Source organism: Podarcis liolepis (genome assembly GCF_965112155.1).
Source record: "Podarcis liolepis genome assembly, chromosome: 3".
NCBI classification, from domain to species: Eukaryota; Metazoa; Chordata; class Lepidosauria; order Squamata; family Lacertidae; genus Podarcis; species Podarcis liolepis.
In genome coordinates, this window is record NC_139557.1 from 67,772,112 (window position 1) to 67,794,503 (window position 22,392).

Genomic DNA, 22,392 nt, shown 5'->3' on the forward strand with positions numbered 1-22,392 from the left:
GCACACTTGATACCAGATGTCTTTCATTTTAGTTACATTAAGTACTGGAAGATACCACAGTATGTAAATGCACAATTTGTGTGAAAGAGATATATCTTTAGGGAGAAGGGTCTAGATTGTACAAGGGGGGCTGAATGCCCCCCTCCCAAATCTAGTTCTTATAGTGACTAGAAACAAATGTGTTTTAAGCAATATGAATCTATGCCTTGACTGGTGATCCTCAGTTATCTTAACAGAGGAAACAAATGCAGTTCTACAAAGGACTTTTATGTCAGTGCAGTTTTACCGCATACTTCAGCAGCAGCCAGGAATCTGGAATTTCCCAGAAAAGTTACTTTGGCAGATTGTTTAAAATAAATCCATCCTGGTTTGAAACAGTTTTTGAAAAATGCAATTCAGAAGAATAAATTTGATTTGGATAGGTATTTGAATTGCCAGAACAATTTTTCTCATTACACAATAGGAGCCACTGGGTGTTTTACTGACTGAGAAAGCTGTGTTTAATTTAACTTGAAAATCTGAAACTTCAGCTTCTAGTTAGGAATAATGCAGAAAACCACAAGGTCTGACTTTTGTAAACAAATGAACAAAAACAAATCTGTTAACATGCCCACAAAAATAGCATACACTAATACTTTGGCCAGAAGTTTGTTTGCTGCTATTATTTTGCAACCCATATCAACTGTTAAGGTTTTGAGAATTGTTCATGAGCAAAGAAGTCATCTGAATAGGTTTCAGGAAGGATCCTGGGCTAGTGTTGCTAGTATGCCTGCACTCATATGATTTTCCTTTATGTCTCCAGTCTAACATGTTGTCAATCCACACACAATTTTGATTGAATTCCCTCTATCAAGATTAAGGCACAACATTTCTTTAAAAGCAAACTGTAAAACAGGAGGAATGACAGCCGAGGAAATCAGTGCAGTTTTACTGCATACTTCTCTCCTAAGGTGTAGATGCTCAGAAGAGATTTCTGATTACAATTTTTACAGACGAAAATGAAACAGCTGCATGTTTCTTCATTGGATACTTAAGTGTAAGCATATCTTTGTACTCATCTAGTGGCTGATTTCTTAAAGAGTTCATACAGGATTGATGCATGCCATGTGCAGGTGAGGAGAGAAGTTGACTCCATGCAGAGGATATAATTGCAGCAATAGACCAGTAAAAAATGTAAACAATTTTGCTCCAAGCTGTCAATGCAACAACTTTCAACTAGCTTAAACTTCTAATTCTTCTCTATAGCCTAGGTCAGGCTTTCTCACCTTGGTGTCACCCAGATGTTGGACTACAATTCCTCTCATCCCTGGCTAGCATGACCAATAGTCAGTGCTTATGGATGTTGTAGTCCAAAACATCTGTCCAAAGAAGTTTATTAAACTTTAAGGTTGTTATGTACTAAGCTTAGATCCTAGAACAATAGGCAAGTAGGATCCTAGAATGCAACAACTGATTGGCTTTCAGGAAAAAGACCAATCAGGCTCCAGGAGGAAGTTAATCAGCCTATTAGGTTGGTAGGATCATAGAATGCAACAACTGATTGGCCTGCAGGAAAAGACCAATCAGGCTCCAGGAAGGAAGCAGAATCAGCCAATCAGACGGGACTCATTGTGTAAATAATGTATATGAAAGCCTGAGGTTTGGGCGGCAATTCAATCACTGTTTTACAAGCTGCATTAAAGAGCATGAAATTACTACAGGACTCTGAGTAAAATATATTTCAAAGGTGCTTTAAGGACTCTTGCTTTTTGGTGCAATAGACCAATTTGGCTCCTCTTCTGGAAATCATCTTTTCCTTACCAAAGGCACATGCCAATTAATTAAAGCATTAATTTAAGATTCAAATACGTTTCAATTTCATCTCTGTAAAGTGCCATGAACGTTTGGTGACCCTAGTTGCATAATCAACACAAAAAGAAAAAAAGGACTATAAAGTAATCCTGGAGAATTACTTTGAAGGTCAAACATCAAGCAAAGCTCTCCTTTCTCATGCTGTAGCTCTAAATGATTAATATGTTCCTATAGACAATGCAATTTCCAATGTAATTTTTTTTTTTTTTTTTTTGCAAAGTACCAGCATTGAGATGTGGGAAGAATAAGCACTCTTGTGCAAAGTATCAGAAAATCCTTTATTAAAGTAGCCGCATAACTGCTCAACAGTATGTGTTACCTGGGCATAGTTTACCATATTTGTTGAACAGGAGGAAAGAAGATTGGTATGTACAGCTACATGTTTGATTTCTGAGACTTCTTTGAAATGTGTGACTTGGTGAAAAATTACACCAATACAAGTAGGCTCACAAACAGCTAAAGTAGCTGTTTTTACCTGTTTCTTGGAAGTTGCAGAAAAAGACAGTTGTGTTTTGCTTAGCAAAATTATTCTGTTTGTAAGACCTAATAAAAAACCCCAAAATGTATCTAGATTAAGAACAATTGGTGCTTTTCTTTGAGGTTGTATAGCAAATGCTTCTTAAGTACAGTATTGTTGAAATGAAGATCTCAAATTTGGTGGGATTGTCATTTAAATTCAGTTTTCAGCATCCTCATACAGAGGAGCCAGGTTTCTGACTGATTAGGTCAATGCAAATTGGTCTGTCTACTACCTTGAATAATTCCAGCTCAGTGTGGGAGAATCTCTTTCCAGACACATCTCCTTTCATAGCTCAGAGATTTGTTGTTAAATGACCCCCATGGAGCCAAAAGCCTTGTGGAGAAGCTGACAAAATGTCTCTCACCTCTTAATCATCTGCATACTCCACAGATACCTAGCAGAGGACCTGTCAAGAATCTTGACTGTTCTTTGTGACAAGATCTGAAACCTTTCAGACCATGGAGCTAAAAGACTGCAAGCAATGGGGCTTCTCTTTAGCTGTTTTAGAATCATAGAATTGTAGAGTTGGTAGGAACCACGGAGGTCATATAGTCTAACCCCTTATATGCTACAGATTAGTTTGTTTGTTTGTTTGTTTGTTTGTTTGTTTGATTTATATCCCTCCCTCCAAAGGACACAATAGACATATCAATGCAATGATAAAACTTTTTTAAAACAATTCTTAAAACAGTTAAGAACACTCTAATCCATTTAAAACATTATCTGAACCACTGATCTCTAGGCTGTCAGGAACAGTGTCTATTAACCATCAAATGCCAGGGGAAACAGGGATGCTTTTAAATTTTCCCATAATGAGGGAGAGCGCACTGCCACTGAAAGGTTCTATCACTGGTCCACCCTCCACACCAGCAGTATGCTTGCACTTATTCCCGCCCCTCCACTGTGTTTCTTACATGACTTAGATGTAAGAGGGAGGGAGGGATTCAATTCAGCTACAGCAGGAGCCAGCTTGTGCTGACAGAACAATCTTATTAGCCTAGCGCTGAATTCTATCCAAATGTAATCCTTCCTTCCTTCCTTCCTTCCTTCCTTCCTTCCTTCCTTCCTTCCATCCACAAAAGCAGGCCTTACCTTAAAAAAACAAAAAACAAGCTATCACTTGTGGGAAACCTGTGTGTCTATCCATTCCGTGGGACAGGGCATTAGGAACACTAGGCTCTGATTTACATAAAATCACACTCTTTGTGCATTTTGCCCAATTCTGTCTACTCTTACTAGCAGAGCATACCCAAGGTTATAGGCAGAAATTGCTCTCAACACCTGATCCAGTTCTGGAGAGGCTAGGAACTGAACCTGAGATCTGCCTGCTAAGGATTCTCTTAAAACACAAGACTAGGTACTAGAGTGAATACTGTATGATCTTGAAACCCCCCTAATTAAGCAGAAGGATAAGACAGGAAGCACTTAATATTATAAAAAGTAGTTTGAGCCACTTATTTAATTTTGTTTGTGAAAACTAATCATGTAATTAATTTGTTAAAACTGCCCTGCCAGTAGGGTTGCCACACGTCTGGAATTTCTTGGACATATATGGAATACTGTAGCTGCAAGCAGTATCTGGACGGAAATCGGCTATACGTCTGGGAAACTCCGGACATATGGCAGCTTTAAAAAACAACAACCCAGCTTAGGTCAAAGCTAAGAACTTTGCAAAAAGAAAAAAAAGCCCTCAAAAACTTTTCTGTCCAGATTTTCACTTTTTGAAATATGGCAACTCTACCTGCCAGTATAATTTCCACTCACATTTTTAAGGAACTGCTACACACCTCTGCTCTCTCCCAACATTACCAATATCTTATCTGAAAAAGATGTTTGAACAGAATTTCAGTATAGCAAGGAATGTGAAAATAGCTTCATTGCAAATATGCTTTTGTGCAGACAGCACAATGACTACCGGTATATTATCACCTATGGTAATAAAATCTAGTTGACCAATGTCAGCAGAGCTTCTTTGCAAACGCTGTTGTGTAGCAGAAAATGAACCCTACCCACTTGGACCACACAAAGTTTGAGGACACAAAGTTTGCAGAAGGCATAGCAGCAAAGCTAATCTTTCAGGGATTCTTCCTTAAAGAGACAAAGGCATGTCCTTAGGCTGGAATGAAAATGCCCCAAGGATGAATCGTCCTTAAGAGTTCTCTGTTTGCCTTTGCTACTTGCTGGGCCTTCTGCTGCATTGTAGGCATGTTCATAAAGGACCAATTTTGATGTACTGTGCAGTCAATTAACAAAATACAGTTGTTGAATTTAGAGAGGGGGAAACAGCAAGCAAATGAAATGTAGATTGAATGGCTGTCGTCCCCCCCCCCCCAACTTAGATTGTCTGTGTGGTGTGTGTACATGTCATTAGCTTCTGCAGAAGAACACCATTAATTTTCACATTCCCTGAGAAAAATTTAAATTTCTAATGTTTTAAAAACTTATAAAATAATTTTGCATGGCTGTAGTTTGAAACCAAAGATCTGCCTGTCAAATGAGGTAAATAGAAAATTAATTTCCTACCCTGTTCTCTCCATAGCCTTGCCACAGCCCTTTCATGTGTGGGTTTCAGGATCCAACTATAATTTATGTCTTATCAGTTAATATATTTACCTGAAACACAAACTGAACCATAGCCTAGTATAGACAAAATACATTATTTAAACAAGTTTCATCCCAGTATTTTTCTGGGTTGTGGATTACCTCTCATGAGATTTACGTGTCATCTTTGTTATCTTCATTATCACTTGAGTGCTGAGGTTCAGAGCCACATATGGTAACTATTTGAGTGTTATTATTGCTTCAGATCACAATTTATAGTGGTCTCACCCAGATGAGAGTTGAATTTAGATTTAAAGGTGCCTGTTTCACAGGGTTGTTGTTTTTGTTTTTACACAATGTCCTCATCCAACATGAACTTTCTCCCCAATTGATTCAGATATTCCCAAGCCGTGGATAATCCAATGAAGAAAACTGAATACAAAAGTGCGTTTTATATAGCTATGGATGTACTATAGCACATTGGGAGGGTGACAATTCACTGGGTGCTGTCTGTTTCTACACAGCCTACTTCTATCAGCCCAAAGGAAAGGATGTGGCATGCCATTCACATTGGTTGTTGGTAAAGGCACTAAAGCAGATGTTTTTTGCTCTTGCACAAAACAGCTGTACTAAAAATAAAAGTAATAATATAATTGGCCCTTCAGGAAGAATTGGCAGGAAAAGGAGTGTTTGTTTGCTGGAGCCACATTTGCAGAACATAAATCAACATTTTATAATAGATCAGTTTTGAACTTAACTGCTTTAGCAGAAAACCTCTGTATTATTATTATTATTATTATTGTTTAAAAAAATACAAACAGGAATTAACAACTAAACATGAATTGAGAGTGAAGGGACATGGGAATGAGGGCATATTTGCAAATCAAAGCCCAGTCATTTAATTGCTTTTTATTTTTAAAAGGTTTGCACAGGAGCAGTCTCATATCTATATATAGTGTGTGTGTGTGTGTGTGTGTGTGTGTGTGTGTGTGTGTGTACGTGTACACACACACACAGCTACAATAGGAAGTTAAGGGAAGTTAAGAGGGATGGGAATGTGGATGTAAGTAAGTGATGGACTAAGTTAAAGACAAGAAGGGAGGGTGCAATTATTTGTCAATTTCACAAGGGGGGAGCTTTTTTGCAGCTTTCCCCAAGGCAAAACAGTTGGGAAATTAAAACATATTATTTTCCCCCTGAAAGTTTAAAAAATAAGTAAAAAGGAAATGTAGGGTTGAATCTTACAACTGACAGATTTATTATTTTTTATTAATATTTGTTATAGGATAAAGAAAGGGAAAATTCTGAAATGTCTTCCCAATTTAGTGAAAGTAACAGACATTTCAGGAAAACTGCAATACAGGATAATTTAATAAAGGAAACTTGGGATTCTGAGGCACCTCTTCAGAGATTTGCAGTATGGTACGTGGCAGCATCCATGAATAGGAGCCACTGGGAAGCTGATGGGCAATGTATCCTTCTTCTTCGGCGATCACTCGTAGCTGAGTAAGATTGTCTTCAATGAACACTGATTTAACAATGAGTCCGTAAGTGACTGTGGAGGCAAATTCTGGATCCACACGTCCTTCCACAGTGGGACATTGGTTTCCGGGTGGGAGTTGATCACGGTGTGGATTTGCCAAGCGTGCCTTCCTCTTAGCACGTTTCTCCCTTGCATCCTGAGTTTGAGTGTCTTTAAAGCCCATGACACCTTTGGTAAAGGGTTTTCTCCACGGGAGTGCTCACAGACCAGTGTTTCCCAGTTGTCGGTGTTTATACTACATTTTTTAAAATTTGCCTTGAGACAGTCTTTAAACCTCTTTAGTTGACCACTGTGTGTTTGTTCATATGATGTAATGTCCTTAGCCTGGGATGTCATTGTTTGACTGTGTTGCACTTCAGTCTCCTGCCTTGGAAAGCTTTGTTGAATCTCCTTCCTACTGTACTTAAGCAATAAAAAAGTACCTGGCACTGACCTACTTTCACTGTTCCTGAAACCAAGGGGAGTTACAATTTGAAATACTATCTTGTTCAGAACATTCTTTTTTAAAAAATAAATAAATATACAGTTCATATATGTATATGTTCCAAGTGCACGCACACACTTTAGCATACAACCATTGAAGGGAAGGCAACTCTCAGTGTGGCCCTCAAGTCAAAAAATGTTAGCCACCCATGCTTTATAGGATTGCAGTCTTAGGCTAGCTTTTGTCGCTCAGTACTCTTTCTGCAACATGTGATAATAATACTCAGAAAAGGGCTGAGAAGCATTACTGAGGTACATACATGAAGCATGCTCTAAAATGCTATATTAGCCTCTATAAATGAAAAATATGATTCTTGTTTTTTCCTCCTGCTGCCTTTTAACACATGTTCACCCACATTGCAAGAATCTGATGTCTTTAATTTGATGACCCAGAACAGTCTGGCCTGGGACTAGAAATTTCAACCGTGCAGTAAACAAGCTAAACAGCAGACTAAGTAAAAGCTCTTAAGTTTGCTTATGGCTCAATTTTGCTAAACAAATTGCTGTATATTTGCAAAATTACATATTCTTTCTTGTTTTCATTCCTTGTGCATCAGCTCAGTTTTACACCTTGTGATGTTCTCTCTGTTACCATTTCCCCCTCATTTATCTCATCTCAGTTGTTCTCTGTTCTTCCCTTTGCTGTTTCTCTCTTTCTCATGCCTATTGTCTTTCTTTGCTGTTCAAGTTCTTGAGTCTTTTAGAATCTATTTCTTCTCAAGTTGATAAGTATGCAGGTGTCATCTGTCAGCTATGGAATCTTTCACCAAGGTTTTTCTCCTTTTTGTTACACTGGATAAATGCTCTTGCATCCGTCAAAATCACTTTCTGCACACTCGTTACTATGAGATGGAGTTTTAAACCACCATTTTCTATTCATAAGCAGGTGGTGAAAGAGTAGATTTCTAGAAGTGGGCTTTTAATCCAAGGTAGTGATTACAAGCACAGGATCAACTAGGGAAGGGCAGTGGCTCTTGCATGCAGAAAGTCCCAGGTCCACATTCTGGCATTTTCAGGTAGGGCTGGTAGAGACTATAGAGAGATGATGCCAGTCAGTGTAGACAGTACTGAGCTGGATGGACCAGTTGTCAGTATAAGGCAGCTTCTTATGTCCCTAGTTGGCTGTATCACTCCTCCACATTTATTGAACTATGATCAAAGAAAGGGGCGGTTTTGTTCTTGGTTAGGAGAATTATTTCATCAACCCCATCAGGTTTTATTCATTCATTCATTTATCATATTCTTCTTCTGTCTATCCTGTGATCAAAGCAGCTTACAACAGTGTCTAGAATGTTAAAAGTATTGCAAAACATTACGTAGTACGCATGCAGTTCTGCATCAATTACGTCCAATACAACCCTCCCCCCCATCAATTCCTAAAATATTCCTGAAAATAATGTATCTTTAATTTCCTTCTAAGTGCTGCTATGGTTCTGCTGTGACGCATGTTCTATATGATGCTGTTCCACAACCCGGGGCAACCACCAAGAAAGCCCTGATTCTTGCTGAGGCTGGTATGGTAAGACTAGAATGTGTACATGTAGGTTTTGGTAATGTTTCATGCCCTGTGGAAATCGCCCTTCTGAACTTTGGAAAGTCAGTAAACTTCTTTGTATTTCAGTTTAACCAGACATTTATTCCTAAAAGAACTTTGAGATCTTCATATTAAAGCTCCTATTCAAGAGCAAAATATTGTTTTTTTTAAATTCCTTGTTCTGTTAGTAGCTTTGTTTCTTTTTTGCAGCTGTTGGATACCTACAGAAAACATGCCTTCCAGCAAGCAGTTCTCGACGCATATTAATTGGGCTCAGAGCACAAGGAAATCCGACTCTTCAAAGTAACTGACTGCACATTAGTCTGTTGCTGGGCTTGAAGCCTGGTTTATGGGTAGCGAACAATTATAAAAATTAGCATAAAAAATAATTCTAGAGATCATGAGAAGATCATATGGTCTTCCACCCTCTGCTTGCAATTAAGACTATTATTGGCTAAGGCTTTTGAATCTGCAGTGCATCTTACAAAACAGAAAAATAAAGTAAGAGTTATTAAAGGAAGATGACCCAATTGTGCAAATCTTAGTGAATATACCATTTGACTTTTGCTTGAAAAACAGATGTATTGACTGTTTCTGAGAAGTTCAGAAAACACCCCCAGTTCAATAATTTTATCAGACATGAAAGCAGCTCCTAATCAATTTTGATCTTGCTGAGAAATTCAGGTCCAAAAACAGTAAAATAGAAGCTGGCAGGTCAGCCAAGGAAGTATTCTTGCTCATCTACTTTTTCCTGATTTAACTCTTACCAAGTATCGCTTGACATATGGGCCATTCACTTGGCTGTAAAAATGACAACAGTTGTGAGAGTGCCTTTTAAAACAAAATTGACTTGTTAAAGAGCACTCACTGGGCCGACCCATTAATGTATTTGCTATTTAAAACTGTTTGTAAAAGGAGTGAGTCTTCTTAGTATTTAAAAGATTAACTCCATGACACTTTTTTATATATATGAAAAAAAACCTTGATATTTATATAGTGCCACAATGTTGCATAAGCCTTACAGGATTCCAGTGATTACGGTAGTTTCCTCAATGCTAAGTCCTCTCATTCACTGCACTGGCACTTTGAGTGTCCCATGATATGCCTTTAATTTTGATGTCTCAGATACTGCCAATCATCACAACAATCTGGCATACTATTTGTGTACACTGCGGCCTCAGAGAAGTCCAGTTGCCATCAAGTATTCAATTATTCAATAATCAAAAGTATAACACTGATGTGCTAAACAACATCTACAAGATATCTGATTTATGATCAATATTCAGTATCACCGTTTTAAATACCGTATTTGTATTTTTCGCTCTATAAGACGCACCAGACCACAAGACGCACCTAGTTTTTGGAGGAGGAAGAAAAAAAATATTCTGAATCTCAGAAGCCAGAACAACAAGAGGGATCGCTGCGCAGTGAAAGCAGCAATCCCTCTTGCTGTTCTGGCTTCTGGGATAGCTGCGCAGCCTGCATTCGTTCCATAAGACGCACACACATTTCGCCTTACTTTTTAGGAGGGAAAAAGGGAGTCTTATAGAGCAAAAAATACGGTAAATATGCAGTGTGAGACATCTACTCAGAAGTATGCTCCAGTGATTCCTTGTGTGATTCTCTTGCTATAAAAAAATCTTAACTTCAATGGGAAGGTCTTGATTTTCTATTAAAGACAATAGTTCTCAAAACATGCATACATCTAATTAAAAAAACCCCAATCACTTTAAGGCTTATTTGTTCACTCCTAATGGTATATAGTGGGAAGCGGGTGGCACTGTGGGTTAAACCACAGAGCCTAGGACTTGCCGATCAGAAGGTCGGCGGTTCGAATCCCCGTGATGGGGTGAGCTCCCATTGCTCGGTCCCTGCTCCTGCCGACCGAGCAGTTCGAAAGCACGTCAAAGTGCAAGTAGATAAATAAGTACCGCTCCAGCGGGAAGGTAAATGGCGTTTCCGTGCGCTGCTCTGGTTCGCCAGAAGTGGCTTAGTCATGCTGGCCACATGACCCGGAAGCTGTATGCTGGGTCATAAAGTGAGATGAGCGCCGCAACCCCAGAGTCGGTCACGACTGGACCTAATGGTCAGGGGTCCCTTTACCTTTTTACTAATGGTATACAGTGGTCAGAATCAGTTCAAAGTTTTTTGTTGCCCTGAGCAGCAAAACTTGCTTCCCTCCTTTCCTTCCGTTCACATTTGAATCTTCTTGCTTGTTGAGAAGCATTAAATTACCAAGTGTTGCCTATAATCACATTTTTCTTGTTTTTGTTTTAATTTATTTAACAAAACATTCAGGAATCATCTTGAAATCATTTCGGAGTAAGCTAAACAGATTAAGGTATTAGGATGGCCTTCTGAATGAGACCAAAGACCCATCTAGTTCAACACCCTGAAGCTCACTTTGGCAGCACATATACTATAAACCTATAAAAATACACAGAGGTTAGCATATTTAACATCCAGCATTCTGCAGCCAGATGCTTTGGGGTATGTAGGACATGAAGGCTTCATCCCTCCTTCCCTGCTTGTCTCCTAGCCATTGATATTCAAAGACCTACTTCTTCAAATAGACATTTGTACAGAATAGACAGACAGTACGTGGAGAAGCAGACTGCAAAATTAAGTATATTGTAATGCTGAAAAAAGGGCAAAAAAACTGCATTTCCAGTTGTTTCAATGAGATTGAATGATTGTGCATATAGGCTGCTTTTGGTCACACTGTGACCTCAAAGTGGTTTCCAGCATGCAGATAAAATAACATACCACTTAAAATTCATAAAAGCAGTAAAATACAGCAACGGTTTAATCTGATACTAAGTACAGACAGCTGAGCAAGGTAAACAAATCTTGTAAAGGCATCTCTCTATGATCAGATCAGAAAGGTAACATTTCCCCAAACCACACCTTCATATCTCTTTATACCCATGAACAGTCCCTAACGTGGGCAAACAGACAAGAGACAGACAGACAGAGACTGGTTCCAGACTAAATTAGGTACAGTATGTTTTAGCCTCATTTAAATCAAATTGATTTCAGAGGGACTAAAGCATGACTAGTCTGAATCCCTGGTCAGTCTATCTAAACATCTTCCTTGATGTAAACATATGTTTTATCATTCTGACTTCAAAGGTTTATTGTTAATACAATCTGAGGTTGGCATAGCATAACACTGAGATACAAGGAAGTTGAAAACGAGAAAGACTACCTTTCCCTCCTACTTCTCTAGCCCACAGAAACCTCTTATTAGATGAGGCAGAAGAGCACAATGTGTGGTTATTTTTATCACCCCAAACAGGAAGAAACTTCATTCACAGAAATATCATTATAGCCATGTGATTCTTGGTTGCAGGGTAGTATAGAAAACAACAACAACAACAATGGTGTTAAAGCAGCAAAACTGTGTCTGACAACTAGTCCCCCCCTCCCCCAATGAATTAGTGAGGCAAGGATGATTGTGGCTGACAAACACATAAGTAAAGGGACCCCTGACCATTAGGTCCAGTCGTGACCGACTCTGGGGTTGCGGCGCTCATCTTGCTTAATTGGCCAAGGGAGCCGGCGTACAGCTTCCGGGTCATGTGGCCGGCATGACTAAGCCACTTCTGGCGAACCAGAGCAGCGCACGGAAATGCCGTTTACTTTCCCGCCAGAGCAGTACCTATTTATCTACTTGCACTTTGACATGCTTTCGAACTGCTAGGTTGGCAGGAGTAGGGACCGAGTAACGGGAGCACATCCCGTTGTTGGGATTCGAACCGCAACCTTCTAATCAGCAAGCCCTAGGCTCTGTGGTTTAACCCACAGCGCCACCCGCAAACAAACACATACCTAGGTGCTAAATGGGGGGTATAGAGGAATTAGAAATATTTCTCTGAATTTGTCTATGGTAAGGGGATTGATTTTACATAAAGGGTAAAGGGGACCCCTGACCATTAGGTCCAGTCATGACCGACTCTGGGGTTTCGGCGCTCATCTCGCTTTAGTGGCCAAGGGAGCCGGTGTACAGCTTCCAGAAGGTCATGTGGGCAACAAGACTAAGCCACTTATGGCAAACCAGAGCAGTGCACGGAAACGCCATTTACCTTCCCACCAGAGCGGTACCTATTTATCTACTTGCACTTTGATGTGCTTTCGAACTACTAGGTCGGCAGGAGCTGGGACCGAACAATGGGAGCTCACCCCGTTGCGGGGATTCGAACCACCGACCTTCTGATCGGCAAGTCCTAGGCTCTGTGGTTTAACCCACAGCGCCACCCACATCCCTTGATTTTACATACCCTATTATTATTTCTATAGCTATAGGCTCCTCTTAAAAGTGAGCTTCAATTGGACTTTGCCAACATTCTAGTGCATAGTTGTGACAGTTGAAAAACAGCAGTTAAGAATGCAGCAAAACCATCAGTGGGCAGGGGGAAATAATCTGTTCAAGCAGAGGAGCTTTTATCTCCCCTTGGTGGTATTCCAACAGCTTCACAAGGTTGGGTAAGTGTTTATATATAACGGAGTATCACCTTGATGTTTTACGTTGGTGTTGTATTTGTATTAAGTTTTAGCATGTTTCGAAACATTGATTTGGAAGTCTGTTTGGAAGTTCAGTGGCAAGAAACCAACAGCACAAGAATGTATTTGCGTGCTAACGTTTCGGCCATTAGTTTCAGAGCTGCCTTTGGCATTACTTTTTAAGACCAGCAATTGTTGCATAGCATACATTGCATTGGAGTGGGGAACCTGAAACCTTCCAGATGCTACTGTAGTGCAAGTCCCATCAGCCCCAGTTATAATGGCCCATGGACAGGGGCTGATTGGTGCTCTAATCCAGAAATATCAGGAGGGCTACAGGTTCCCCATAGTTACATTTCCTTGGTCTGATCTTAGAAGACAGCAATGCAGGAAGCCAGTCTGTTAAACACTCTCCCTGTGTCACCGGTTTCTCAGCAGACTTAACCTCAGCACCTTTGAACCTGTTGAATATAAAGGCTCCACTACTGTTTAACTGTTGTTATGCCACTTCTCATAGCAAATTGGGATGCTTCCTTGTGAGTAGTGCAACTGAACAGTGGTGTAGCCTGGGGGAGTCACAGGGGTGATTGATTGCCTTGAGGGGGAAATTGTTCGGGGTGCAAAATTTCAACACCCAGTCCTGCCTCAATACAGCTGTGCGCTTCCATCACTGGGCTCTGTTGACAACAGCTTCTCTATTCAAACTGGGAAGTGACCTTTCCAGACAACAGAACAACTTTTCTTAATTCTGCAGTTACCATCTTCTGGGTGATGCGGACGCTGTTAGGCAGTTGAATGTGCATGCATACTCCATCCCACCCACCCCCCGGCCCTCGGCAGCCCTGGGTGCTGGCAACCCACACTATGCCACTGCAACTGATTGTCACACTGCTCCTCAGCTGTCAGATTGGTTACAACTCTTATCAGCTATTCAGGTACTGTTATGTGTTGGGAACATCACAGGAAAACGAACTCATTTTTAACACATAATTACATTCTTGCAAACACAACTGAAAATGCGACATAATCAGGGACCCGAATGCTTTGCAGTTCCTAGGATATGTTTGGAAGGTGCCAGGTTGGTACACAGTCAATTACTTATGTTATAAATGGTGTTGTTCTCTCACCTTTTGAAAGTCATTATTAGTGCACAAAGAAAATAGGAAGTTAATAAAGAAAGGGACTCAAGGATAAAGTACTACTAACAGAAATGCATGTAAGGTGGGATAGCCCATGAAAAAAGAAGTCTGTGAATCAAAGATTGGTGAAAACAAAAGTATAGCATACATGAGTACTGAAGGATTAGACATTACAAAGATTTTAAAGAAAACCTTACACATATTCTCCTCCATTTAAAAAAATAATATCAATAATTCACTATCCTGTTCTAACTGCCTCAATTATTTAACATGTTGTTTTGAGTAAGACACAGAATAAAAATACTGCCCATTAACCCCTGATTCTAAATACTTTTACTTTGTTTTGCTGGCACTTGCTTCCAAATAGGATTAAGACGGCATATCAGTTATCCAATAAATAACTGTTTTAACACTAAATCATGGCAACCCACCCTGTATCATCTTCATAATGGTACAATGATAATTTCCTATCCTGAGGAACTGTATTAGCTCTTACAGTGTGAAGAGTGGTGGGAAGCTGATAGTAAAAAATGTATTAGTTGAAATGATTACCTTGGAACAATGAACGTTTGGTCTTACAAACAACTGCAGAAATAAATGTTGAAATGACTCTGAGGTTTACCGGTAGATGTAGGAAAAAAAGGAATGGGATTAACCCAAAGTAAATAACCATAAGGATTTTAAAAACTGTACTATTAATATATAGTTTAAAATATAGTTTAAAATGCTTTAAACGTTTATCAGTGAGTCAAGTATTTGTGCTGAAATTTTACTTAAACAGCAATTATGAATTTGTTAGGTACTTGTATTAAGCCAACTACTGCACCATGGGAAAGGAAGCTGAATTAATTCAGTATCAGGACACACAATCCTATGTTCCTTGTTCTGTTTTGTTCACCACTGTAACTTAACCTGAGCTATTGGAAATAGCATAAAGGACCTGTTTTGCATGAAAAGAAATCTGTATTTATTCTGATGCAGCATTAGGGGTTGAAGCCTTGCTTTGTTGGCTTCTTTTTTGTCAGCTTTACACTGAACAGAACCTCACTAATCAGATATCAGGAGAACTAACAACACTCTGTAAATACCTTTTGAAATTTGGTGGAAGAAAAATATGTTGGGGGGGAAATTAGATAGGTTCCTCTGCAAAGCTGTAAGTGAAATTGCACCTTTAACTATGGATTTTTACAAATATACCAATGCACATATATTTTACATTTTCACTTAATCATACTTTCAGGATAGTGAACCCCTAATATCAATGGACTTTATTCCATATGTGCTTAGAGTTGCAGGCTCATCTTTGAACAAATACATTCTAAGGTTCAGATTCCTTACATAATAAATACGGAAACTGTATAACCACTTCCTCAGTCTAGTCTAGTCATGACTATTGCATGGCTTTGAGCAGGTAACTATTAGCATCAGTGCATGTTAATAACACACTGTGTGAGCTGCAACCCCACACCTAGCAAAGCATTTCACCTTGGGCTGAGATTACTCCCTCAGACAAAGGAAATGGTGCCCCCATTTCCATTTTCCTTCGGAAGTTGAGTGAACTTTACTTCAGTAGTACAGCATCTCCCATCACACTGAAGGGGAACAGACTTGCTTAGGGGATCCAGGGACGTTGAGGGTGGCAACACTCAATAGCTCCTGCTTAGGGTGTTATAGGAATTCTACAGTCTCATATATATATAAATCAGTATTTTCTTACAACAAGGGGAAGAAAACAAGAGAAGGGCACAGCTTTGTCCTCCAACATTTTGCCACCACTCTCTGTCTCTGGTATCTGCCAACTGAGATGACCACCTCTCTTTGTCTAATGCTGGGAGTGCCCTGTGACTGCAGTCTTTCATTGGAAAACAAAACCCTGACCAAATACATTTTAGTAAAAACGGGTGAGTGGCAGATATTGCTATCACTTTAATAATGTCAAAATAAAGGTAAACTGTTCTATATGCTATGAGAAAATTCAACTATTATATCCCAGAATCCTGGGAACTGTAGTTTGTTAAGGGTCTTGGGAATTATAGCTCCATGAGAAAGAAACTACAGTTCAGTATTCTTTGGGGAAAACTATGTGTGACATATTTACAATGCAATCCTATGCATGTCTACTCAAAAGTAGGTCCCATTGAATTCAGTACATCTTACTCCCATATACACATGTATTGGATTGCAGGGTATAAAGTGCTAGGACTTTTTAAAATAACTCAAAGTAAACAAAATATCTGTTTTCAATTTTGTTGAAAGACAGCTCAGTCATTGCCAATTTAGTATCATCTTATGAAGAAATAAAAAGCCATCAATATTTTATTACATTTCAGCAACTGCACTTTTCTTGTCGATCTCTGGAAAATCTCCAAACATCAAAATACGATCCTAGTGATTCAGATTAGGCCTGTCTCCATGGCTTTGCAATGCTACTGGTTAATGGCAATTATTTTACTGGCAAATCTAGCAGATCTAATGCTATACCACTTTGCACCCCCCCCCCCAAAAAAAAACCCCAGAAGAATTAGACAAGTCACTAGCCAGCAGTAGACTATCACATAGATAGCACAGAACAGGGTACCTTCACATCAACATGAAAACCAGGCTTGTGGGCCTAGATAGGAGTCAGGCCTGCAGGTCTGCCAGTCTCTTCTGTAGTGTTATACCGCCGTTCGAGTTGGCCGCCAATGGCACGGGCCCAGGGACACACAAAAATAATGTCTCTCTACTCTGGCTTGGAGCCCGCCTGCCTGTGTGCCAGGTAGGGCACACAGGCTCCTCTGGGCGCCTCAGCTCCCTCCTTAGGTGACCGGCCAAGGGTTCAAGAGACAAAGGCGGCGGCGACACTGATGCAGCTCCTTGCCAACAGCACAAAGAAGCCTAGGTACGCCTCTGCATGGAACACTTGCAGAAATAGAAATTGGCCACCTTTGATCTACTCCCATTTTTCCCCTGTGTTTTGCTGCATGGGAAGTGTTGAAATAAGGGACGTTTGGTAATTCTAGTCCCTGGTGATTTATGCTTCGAGTACTACAGTAGGCACGGCCGCCTGCCTTTGCTGGGGTGGGAGGTGGGGAGCACATCAAAAATGCCTCGTCAGCTGAAGGTCACGGAGACGTAATAATCTGCAGAGCCACTTTCCCTCCTGCTCTCTCGGTAATGGAATTAAGGCCCATTAATCTAGCGCGATGGCGAGAGCGGGAGGCGACTCTCCCTTAGAAGGGGCACTTAGAAAAGTCAAAGAACTATCTCTGTGGCGGGGAGGGGGCGAAGAAGGCCAGGGGGGTGGGCAGCCACCTTGGTCAGAGGTGGCGGGATGTTGTCTCTCTCTCTTTCTCTTCCCCCGCCCCTTCTCGAGTCCAGGTTTGATGCTGCAAGGCGTGTCCGAGGCTCTGCTCATGTGATGGAGCAGGAGGGAGAGGCAGGCGGGCGGGAGGACCAGAGAGGAGCTTGTTCTTTCCTCCCCCCCCCCCCCCCAGCTCTCTAAAGGAGTTTGCAGAAAGCTACTGGTTTCCTTCAGTCGCAGCTTGAGCGCTCTGCTGAGCGGCCGAGACTGAGGCGAAGGGCGCAGCTGCCTGGACAGCTTCATTATTGCTCTCCTCTCTTTTATCATTCCTGGGCGGGAAGCGTCGGGTCTGGGCAGCGGAGGTGAGAGACCGGCGTCGCGAAGCAGCCGCGCACCGAAGAGAGCGAAGCCATGGGAGCCGGCAGCTCTGCGGAGCAGCGGAGCCCGCAGGACGGGGCCACTGCAGCAGAGGAGTCCCAGCCCAGCAGCCCTGCGGGAGAAGCGCCCACGGCAGCGGCGGCGGGGGCCGAGCCGGAGCAGCCGGAGGATCCCGCCAAGGTACGAGCCTCGGTGCCATGCTGCGCGCCTGGGAGAGCGCTAGGGGGGCCGGGGGTGTGTGTTTTGAGGCCGCTCCGCCTCAGTCAACTCAAACTTTCGGGGGGCGCCTAAGCACCTGCGAAGGGGCTGGCGGGCACCTGCCTCCCCTTCGCTCCCCCCCGTCCGCGTCCTCTTCCACCCCCCAAAAAGGGGTGAAGTTTGGCGGGGTGGGGCGTGGCGCCCGCTCGGCTCGGCTCTCCTGAGGCGGGGAACTGCGCAACCGGCACCTCCGCAGTAATAAACTCCTCTCTTCCCTTTGTCTGTCAGAAGGGCGGCCAAAAAAAAGTATTTGGCGCAGGCGAAGGGCGGATGAGTAGCCGCCGAGGCGCTTCGGGGAGCCCCCAGGCCCCCCAAGAGCGCGGCCTGGCGTCGCCCCCCCCCGCAGATCACCTCATGCCCTCTTCCCTGGGCGCTTTTGGGGGCGCCCTATTGTATTTGGCTGTTTTGCATCTCGCCTAGTTTAGGCTCCTGTGCGCAAGGTATTGCGGTGGGGGGGGGAGCGAGTTAAGGCAGCCTCCCCTCTTGGTTTTCCTTTTGTGTGTACGTATGGATTGGTGTGAGAAAAGACCCCACCCTATGGCCGGACGGCAGGGAGTGGACTGTGCTGTGCCAGGACTGCAGTCCTGCAGTCAGCCAGGGCTTGGTGGTACCCAGGGCTGCTGCAGTTGTAGCCTCTTTTCTTTCTCAGAGGATGAAAGTGAGAGGTGTGTGTAATCCGAAACTGAGGGGGGGTGGGAGTAAGAAAACAAACGGGAAACCCTTGGTGTTTTCTGCACTGACAAGTGTTTAAAAAACCAGCTCTATCCTGCCCCCTCCTCATATCGATCTGCTTCAAAGTACAGCACGTGTTCAGAATAGACAAGTTATTGAACATTCTTCAGTGTTGCATATTATATGAATAATGTGTATGCATTGGTTGCAGCGAGATACTTTTAAATAAATGTCTGCAGTTTCTAGAACTACAGATATTCCTATAAGTAATAAGCTGTATCCTTAACTAACCAAATAATTTTACTGAATATCCTCATAAAAGTTACACATACAAATAGCAACAGAGAACTTAGAGAAGCAAAAAAGGCTGTCTTAATACACATTTTCTGTGCACTTTTCTAAGTTACATTTTGCAATTTTCCAGACAAAATTTCTTGTTTCGGATAAGGATGGTTTCTTGCGTTATGCTATTTTTCCACCAATATTCCAATAAGTATTTTTCTTTACTTTTTAGAAAATAGTCAGGTTTATTAAGCACACTGATTTAGCTCAATAAAGTTATTTAAAAACAATTTAGATACTTATTTTAAACTCTAGATGGAATATTTCAAGCTTGCTGTTTTCCTAATCTAATGTGTGGGTGTTTCTAAAGCTTGAGAACTGGTTGTGACTTTGTTTTTGTGACCTTGAGTCTCAGATTTTTAACTCCCAGGAAGAATTTTCCATAGCTGCTGTCCTACAGTGTTCACTGTTGAGGGTGGTATTTTCAAAAGTGTTTTAAAAAAGAAGTTAAAATGGAACAAATAGTTTTAATAACTTGAAAGAAATATGTCTTCTGATGACACCTTTCCAAAGTAAAATTTCACAGTGTACGCACAGTTTGTTGCTGTGAGATAATTCAGCTACAGAAATGTAACTGCAGAAATCATGAAATGTGACCAAAGTATCCGACCAAGATGATAAAATAATGCTGGCTTCAAGCTTGAGAAAGAAAAATTCCTGCTAAGAAGGTCAAACCAGCCTCTCTTAAGCTATGTGAAACAGCATAAATTATTTACTATGTTTCGAATCCTCTTGTACTTTAGGTTCCAAGAAGGGACTTACGCATTTTACCCACGTGATTCCAGTTGTTGGGAGAAAGATAAACAATATGACTATTTTAATATTAGCTGTGCCAGTGTCTAGAAAGAATTAATCAGAAAATGTTTATTCAGAAACATAAATATATTATTTTAAGTAACATCTAGCCAATAATAATACATTTTAAAATGCAGTTGTTTGCATGAAATCTTCTAGACCAGGGATAGGCAACATGGTGCCCTCCAGATATTGTGGACTGTAACTTGCCCTCAGTCCCAGCCAGCATGGCTAGTATGCAGGATGATATGCGTTGTAGTCCAAAACATATCAGGACCATCATTTTGGCTACTCCTGCGCAAGACCACATAAAATCAATTATACCACACCTCCTTAACCTGTTCAAGCACCAAAAAGCATGAGCTGCTAACAAAAGCACTTTATACTGAGTGAAAATAATGGAAAGTTCTGGTTCTTTCTCAAACTCCACTCCCATCCCTTCCATACACTTCTGTCCACTGTTCAGGTCAGTGTCTCCAGCAGAGCCAGGCATGGCCAGGCCTGTTTTCTCAAACCTGTTCCTTCTTTCTGTTTTTCCAGATGGAGCCTCCAGTAACATTTTCCCACTACCAACCCTGAATAATTGTTTGTGGTTGTTCTGGGGAAAGAGGCTTCACATTTCCTTCTTCACTCCTGGTTATAATACTTATTAGACATTCAGCTGAATCAGACTAAGGGTTCATCTAGATTTCACTGAGTTTTTTTTGCAAATGGTAGCTAACCAGATGTTTCTGGGAAGCCCACAAGCGTAGTACCAAATAAATGGCCCACTCCCATTTTTCTAGCATTGCAGTGGCAAATCAGGCGCTCTCTTGATGTCATTGGACTACAGTTCTCATCATCCCTGACCATTGTCCAAGTTGGCCTGAGCTGATGGGAGATGGTATCCCAACAGCATCTGAAGGGCCACAGGTTCCTCATCCCTGTTTTTGCAGCTGCTATTACACAGTCTTTGAACATAACCTTTGATAAACTTATCCTCCATTAATTTGTCTAACCCTTTTAAAAAGCCATCAAAGCTAGAGGATATCACATCTTGCAGTGATGGATTTCATAAGCTAATTCAATGTTTATGGCTAATTGGCTGAATAATCAGACATACTGCCTATGCTTTCGACATGGGGGAGGAAAGGTATTGCTCCCCCCATGGTGACTCTTTTAGTGGTAACCAGGCCACCCAGTGTTGTTGGTGGTTGGAAGACTTTGCCTGCCCTTTAGGGTTGTACCCAAGTGCCACACTTTACCCCTCGCTTTCCAAAGGGAGTGAATGAATGAAAGATAGCCATTAATCTGCATAGGGGAAAAAATGCACACATTGGGATAGAGATAACTGTCCCAAGTCCCTGATTATCATAGTGCCTGTAATGAGAAGCAGGTTTCAATCTAAACAGTCCCAGTCTGCATTTTTTTTCTTTGTCCAGTAAAGCTCAATGGGAACCTGAGAAGCATAGTAGCAACTAACTGCAAAACCCTACCATGGCCTGGATGCTGTTCCTTAGAACATAGGTAAAATTGAGACAAGAGAATTGTCTTTTTGGAACCTGCTTTGGTATATGTGGATTGCAACAAGTATTCTGAGAGTTTGTGATGGCAGTCCCCTGCAGCACACAAAGGAATCATAGAAGTGGTATGCTATGCTTCTACGTAACTTTAAGGTGCTTAATTAACACCATGTAAAGTGATATATACTGGCAGACTACTTTAGAATGTATGCTGGAAATTCCCTATCATACCCCAGGGTATATGCTTCTACCCAATTTTTGATCCATATAAACTTATCAGGTTGAGTTGCAGTAATTTTGAGCCAGTCCTTAGAATGCATATTACATTGCCAGTAGTGAAGGAAATTATTTTGCCTCATGCACTAATGAGAGGCTATAACTTTCTAGTGCAGTGGGCCTTGGGCCACTTTTAGGTGACCCTCAGTGCCTTAGGCTGACCGGGGCCTCCCCACTTGCCTACTGTGCCCCATAGCCTTTTACTTGAACCAATGCCAGCATCAGGAGCGCCTTGCATATCGAGTAAGAGTGCATGGGGTGGAGTGGTAGCAGTTGGAGGAGGGGACATCTCTTCTAACAAAGTGTTGGAGGTGTTGAAAGCCATTAAAAAGTGAGATTAAAAGATATTTATTATTAATAACCTTAAAGATAAAAATAAATTAGGAATAGAAAGGAAGGGTGTGAGAGAGAATCTGTTATAGGAGGAAGAATAGAATATAAAATTACCACCAAGGAGGAATGGGAAAATGGCAGGTTATTTTGGGGGGGGGGTATGTGTGAAGGGGATAAGGTAAAAATCAAATGTAAAAGGAGACTGGGCTTCAGTTCTTTCCAGCTATTTCAATATCCTTAAGTGCTGCACTGACTATTCTGGAATAGCTAACTTTCCTGGTTCTAACGTAGGTTAAAATCCATACATCATACATTTAAAATTCATATACTACCTACAAGTAGCATTTGATTAAGGGATAAATACTGTAATTTGTATTAAGTGACTTTAAATATGCACCACACATTAAATAAAAGGGGATACACATACCCTTTTTCACTT

General features: G+C 41.2%; 2 protein-coding genes across 4 annotated transcripts in view; one reads left to right on the forward strand and one right to left on the reverse strand.

Annotated features, from left to right (window-relative positions):
• Positions 1-16,786, reverse strand: part of LOC310703877 (uncharacterized protein) — a 62,282-nt gene extending 45,496 nt beyond the window's left edge. The window contains exon 1 of the mRNA XM_083496680.1: positions 16,653-16,786. The gene's annotated coding sequence lies outside the window, so the exon portion shown is untranslated. The remainder of the gene's footprint in view (positions 1-16,652) is intronic.
• AKAP12 (A-kinase anchoring protein 12) overlaps positions 12,749-22,392 on the forward strand; it is a 63,853-nt gene continuing 54,209 nt past the window's right edge. For 2 of the 3 annotated variants that reach the window (XM_083496333.1, XM_083496334.1), the window contains exon 1: positions 17,506-17,955. In XM_083496333.1, the coding sequence (XP_083352459.1) occupies positions 17,809-17,955 (147 nt within the window). In that variant the 5' untranslated portion in view covers positions 17,506-17,808. Of the gene's footprint in view, positions 12,958-17,505; positions 17,956-22,392 lie in introns of those variants that run through there. The other variant, XM_083496336.1, reaches the window with a different exon arrangement.